This window comes from Myotis davidii, unplaced genomic scaffold (assembly GCF_000327345.1).
Source record: "Myotis davidii unplaced genomic scaffold, ASM32734v1 scaffold31, whole genome shotgun sequence".
NCBI lineage: Eukaryota > Metazoa > Chordata > Mammalia > Chiroptera > Vespertilionidae > Myotis > Myotis davidii.
The window spans coordinates 3,881,520-3,887,494 of record NW_006283639.1 but is presented as its reverse complement, the minus strand read 5'-3'; the positions used below and the strand labels follow the sequence as shown (position 1 = coordinate 3,887,494).

Genomic DNA, 5,975 nt, shown 5'->3' with positions numbered 1-5,975 from the left:
TTTCTACATTTTAAGAAAATTTTCCATCCTAGCTAGAGTGATAATACTGGATTTAGGTAAAAATTACCACTTGGAAGTGGTGATTAATAAGTAGAAAACTAAAAGAAGCTAAACATACTCATTAAGCAGACATTATTTATTATTAATAATAAACTTAAACATCAAAATTATTTAATCCTCATAAATAGCTGATTGCCTTGATTTTGTAAATCAAATTATGTAAAACTCTAAGATACTTTATGAAATTAGTGAATATAATAAAACCACTTCCCCATCATTCAAAAAGAAATAAACAGGTTAACATTAAATCTAGATGATGACAGCTAGAATAATAAATAATTAAAATAAATGCATAGACCATTAATTTGCTGGGTTTTGCACTACAATTATATGACTACCTAAAAAATTTTATATGCTTTAATTGGCCATTGATAATCTCCTCTGTCTAACCCCAAAGTGTGAAAAATCATGATTGCACTCATACCTGACTGAATATAAAAATAAGTAACATGCAATGTAAGTGTGTATGCCTCTTACATCAGCCTTTTATTGATTCTCATTATGAGAATGTCCTTTCCTCATTCCCTTACCTGTAATATGTCAGAGGTTTAACTAGATGTCTCTTAACCTATTTAGAATTCTAACATGATATAACTCTGCAGTTTGACTTAAGAAGTACATTATCTTCTTTACCCTAACAGGTTATATGGAGATATGATGGCAAAAAACCAGATACCTTAGGGCCAAATACCCGGCTCTATAAATGGATCCCCCAGAATGACCTTCTTGGTAAGATTCTGGAAAACCCTGAAATCAGAATCAAGTCAACCAGAATGATAAACAGTTCACTAGGATAGAAATGTATTGGACATTTCTTACTGAAAACCTCAAAAATAAAAATGAACTTCCCGATATTTCTTTCCCAGTCCTAGGGGAAAAGGATAAGCTATAAGTTGGCATCTTATGTTACACAGCCATGTTCCTTATGACCACAAACAAAAGATCTTTATTTCATATGTAATTCCTCTCAGAGAGAATATCTCAACACTCCCAATTGCCACGCTACCTCCTAATTCTCTCCTTACACCAATCGTTTAATCCATGGTAAGGGTGTACAGGTGTCCCTGAAAAATATCAGCTCCGCTTTTATTTCCAGCGACTCTACATTTCCATTGGGAAATATATATATATATATATCTTTTTGAAGTAATAAATAATTTCATGATAATGTGTACCTGTTCCTTTAATTCCTGTGCCATCACCATCCCATTGTCTGTTGCCTTGACATCTACACATTACACTCTGTGACTTCACTATTTTATTAAGAGAATATATTTCAACATGCACCACCACTTTTTTTTTTAGCATACACTTTTTTAAATTCAGAATATTCTCTCTCCATTTGTCCCCTAGCAACTTGTATTCATTTCAAGTCAAAAGGAACACACTGATCTTCTATGTAAGCCTTCACTGTCCCTCCAGCAGACTTATGTTTCTCTTCCTATGAGATCTGAAAAACATTTTAATACAGTCTGAAGGGTAGACCAATCTGTTACTAAATATATAGTCTCTGTCAGTGCCTTTATTGCCCAACTCCCATTTTATTTCCAAGACTTATAATTCATTTTTTGCTGAAATTCACCCAATCCTAGGTCATCCAAAAACCAAAGCCTTTATAACTCATGGTGGAACCAATGGCATCTATGAGGCGATCTACCATGGGATCCCTATGGTGGGCATCCCTATGTTTGCGGATCAACCTGATAACATTGTTCGCATGAAGACCAAGGGAGCAGCTGTCAGATTGGACTTCAACACCATGTCTAGTGCAGATTTGCTCAATGCATTGAAGACTGTCATTAATGACCCTTCGTAAGTATCACATTTTTAATAGTAGTTAGAAATAGATCTTTTATCAATTATTTGTCTATTATGAATTCAGCATTATGTTTTTGTGTGACTATCAGTTTTCATTCATTTTTAGGTAGATATCTTCAAGTGAACTCTGGGTCATACAATAACTCTATGACAAACTGAAAAACTGATGCTCAAAGAGACTATACCATTTTACATTCCTATCAGCTATGTATGAGAGTTCCAATTCTCTACATCATTGTGAATTCTTGTTATCATCAATTTAGGTCTATAGGAATAGAAATGCATAGACATGTAAACTAAAAGACATATACAAAAATGTTTATAGTAGCTTAGTAGTAATGGCCAAAAAGTATTAATAATCTAAATGTCCACTGGTCATTAAATGAAGAAATAATTTGTAGTATTGTCATACAATTAAATACTATATAGCAAAGGAATTAACCAATAACTGCTACAGAAAAGAAAAAAAACAAGTGAGTACATACTATAAGATTCTAATATATAAACAAGAAAAACTAATTTATGGTATTGGAGATCAGGAGAGTAGGCAATTTGGAGAAGGGTGTAGTAAAATGGCCCAGGCATGAAGTGTTTCTACGGATAGTGGGTATGTTGAGATGTTCACTTTATAACTTTATTGATAATTTTGAAATTTTGAGCTGATCACTTAGAATATATGCACACACTTACGAATTTCATAAATAAATTGAAGGTATGTTTTATAAAATGTATTTAGAAATTATAGGAATTAAATAGAAAAAAAAGAAAACCAGAGACATTAAAGAAATGCTATCATACATAGACACTGGGGTGGTGGGGGCTTGCCCCGGGTGGGAATTGCTGGGGGCAGGGGTCAACTGGGGAAAAAGGAGACATATGTAAAACTATAGACAATAAATTTAAAAAATTAAAAATTAATTTAAAAAAAAGAAATGCTATCATAGAGTGGCCAGGGAAAGTCTCTCTGAGTTGTGACACTGAGCCAACATCTCCAGCAAGAGATAGAGGCAGCCTTGGGGTGTCACAGGAAAAGCTGCTCCAGGAAAGGGAGAAAGCGGACAGAAAGTACAAAAGTGCTAACAAGAGAACATATTTGGTACCTCCAATGAATAGCTAACTAGAAGAGCATTGTGACTACAGTAGAGCATGCTTGGGAGAAAATAATAGAAGAAATAGCCAGGGGTCTGTTCTTGTAAGATACGACAGGGCAAATCATTGATTTGGATTTTATTCTAAATGTGATAAGGAGGCAGATAGAAATTTTGAGCAGGTGTAGTATTCTGTTGGGTTTAACAAAAAGTATTTTGGCTACAGGGTTAAAAGTAGACAGAGTTATGCCATGACCAGTTTGGCTCAGTGGATAGAGCGTCGGCCTGCAGACTCAAGAGTCCCAGGTTCGATTCCGGTCAAGGGCATGTACCTTGGTTGTGGGCACATACCCAGTAGGGAGTTTGCAGGAGGCAGCTGATCAATGTTTCTCTCTCGTTGATGTTTCTAACTCTCTATCCCTCTCCCTTCCTCTCTGTAAAAAAATCAATAAAAATTTTTTTAAAAAAATAAATAGAGTTATGAAGAGAAGAGTAGAAATACAAAGACCTGTGAGGAAGCCTTTCTCCTGCCAGGATACAATTCCTCTGTAAAGCTTCTAGAGCTTTGCCCTAACTGGTTTTGCTCAGTGGATAGAGCGTCAGCCTGCGGACTGAAGGGTCCCGGGTTCGATTCCAATCAAGGGCATGTACCTTGGTTGCAGGCACATCCCCAGTGGGGAGTGTGCAGGAGGCAGGTTTGAATTGGTTAGGCAAATTAACTTCCTTTCAATGTTGGTATCTTTTTGTTTATCCTTCAGATATAAAGAGAATGCTATGAAATTATCAAGAATTCATCATGACCAGCCTATGAAACCTCTAGATCGAGCGGTCTTCTGGATCGAGTTTGTCATGCGCCACAAAGGAGCCAAGCACCTGCGTCCAGCCTCCTATGACCTCACCTGGGTCCAGTACCACTCTTTGGATGTGATTGGGTTCCTGCTGGCCTGTGTGGCAAGTGCTACATTTGTCATCACAAAATGTTGTCTGTTGTGTTACCAGAAGTTTGCTAAACCTGGAACGAAGAAGAAAAGGGAGTAGTTGTTTCAGAGGCCTGAGGCTGATTTGCCTCATAAACGGGACCCCTTCGGTTTATTCATCACAATGAAATTCTAACATAAGGATCCCTTCTTCCTGTGACAAAATGACTTCACAATTTAGCTTCTAAGATCAACATTTGCTTTCAAGTGATTTAGATAAAAGTTTATTTCCAAGTGGTTTTCTACCTATTTGAGGTAGAAATATTTCATTCCAAAGAGAAAAATCTTGGAAAAATTTAAAAATTAAAAATAACTATCATTAAATTAATTTCCTACAGATAATTTTCCAAACAATTTATCCGGTAAAACTATTTTTAAGGAAGTATAATGTGGAAATACCCTATACCTCATCTTCCCCCCCAGTGAAATGCAGATAAACATATGGTATTAACTACCTCATGGAGTTGTGGAAGGGGTGAATGTATTAACATTGTAAAGCAATAAAAACAGTTGCTGTGTATAGAAAAATGTAATTTGCATTATGATTTATATGCATGAAAAACTTTCACAATGATTTTAGTCTTTGCATAAGTTACTTTAATATATTTTTTTCACTGTAGCCCTAACCAACAAGTCAGTAGCATCAATGGTTTTAAGGCAAGAGGTGGCGGGGGGGACGGAGGGGGAATCCCTGAGCCACTGGGTCAAGCTGCTGATGCTAATATCTTAGGGGGTCTATGGTGATCTCCAGGTTTTTGGGTGAGCACCCCAAAGGCATTCCCTTCCTTTTGATTAAAAAATAAGGAAAATGGAATCTGATAATTAAGATGCCCAAGAGCAGGTAGGTTTATTAAACTCTCCTTTAAGGCTCTAAATGCTATTTCATTCCATTCTTCCCATAAAATTTGATCAGGACTATAATTCTTTAGTAAATATATAAGGTTTAGGAATCCAATTTTGGCAATAGCCAACTAGTCCAAGAAAAAGTCAGGAAACTTAGGACACCATGAAACTCCTTGGGTCCAGGTACAGTCCTTGTTCTAATATTAGATGTCTCAAATATTCTACCTGAGTTTGGACAAACTGAAATGTCTTTGTAGACTTTGTGTCCCTTTAAGTACATAAGTTCAAACTGGTGGATGCTGTCTTCCAGTGAGGAGATCTGAAAAGAGCAAATAAATAAATCATTCACATCTCTCAACAAGGTATAACCTATAGGGCAAGTTATATCATCCAAATCAGTCTTAAAAATTTGTCATAAATAAGAGGAGCTTTCAGTAAAACCCTAAGGCATTACTGTCCAGGAAAATTGTTTTCCTTCCCAAAACTAGGTGAAATAGTATTGGCTAGTTTCATTAACTGGAATTCTAAAAAAATGTACTACATAAATTTATTACAGTAAATAATTTATTTCCAGTTCAGTTAGATGCTATCAGTGTATTGGGGTTAAAAACAACAAGGTGTAGAGGGATAATAATGTTGCTTAATTTTTGGAAATTCTAGACAAACCTCCATCCCCATCCTCTGGCATACTCACAGATAAAACGAGAGCATTACAAGGATTAGAACAAGAAACAATAAGACCCTGAGTTTTGGAATCTTCTATCATGAGCTTTATACTACGAAGAACCTCTTATAGAATATTGATTCACTAGAGGCCCGGTGCACAAAAATTTGTGCACTCAGGGAGGTCCCTCAGCCCTGCCTGTGCCCTCTCACAGTCTGGGACCCCTCAGGGATGACCACTTGCTGGCTTAGGCCTGCTCCCCGGGGGATTGGGCCTAAGCTGGCAATCCCTCTGGCAGCCCAGCAGCCCTCAGGGGATGTCCATTTGCTAGTGGAGAGCAGACCTAAGCTGCAGTCAGACATCCTTAGTGCTGCTGAGGAGGCAGGAGAGGCTCCCACCACCACCGCTGTACTGGCAGCCGTCAGCCCGGCTTGTGGCTGAGCAGTGCTCCCCCTGTGGGAGCGCACTGACCACCAGGGGGAAGCTCCTGCATTGAGCATCTGCCCCCTGGTGGTCAGTGTGTGT

At 37.5% G+C, this 5,975-nt stretch overlaps 1 protein-coding gene across 1 annotated transcript; it reads left to right on the top strand.

Moving 5' to 3' along the window:
• The first annotated feature begins 674 nt into the window (after nt 1–674).
• Nucleotides 675–4,190, top strand: LOC102752888 (UDP-glucuronosyltransferase 2B10-like). The gene is made up of 3 exons (XM_015565797.1): nt 675–789; nt 1,653–1,872; nt 3,725–4,190. The coding sequence occupies exons 2-3, from the start codon at nt 1,730–1,732 to the stop codon at nt 4,002–4,004; spliced, it is 423 nt and encodes a 140-aa protein (XP_015421283.1). The 5' UTR covers nt 675–789; nt 1,653–1,729; the 3' UTR covers nt 4,005–4,190.
• Nucleotides 4,191–5,975: the final 1,785 nt, after the last annotated feature.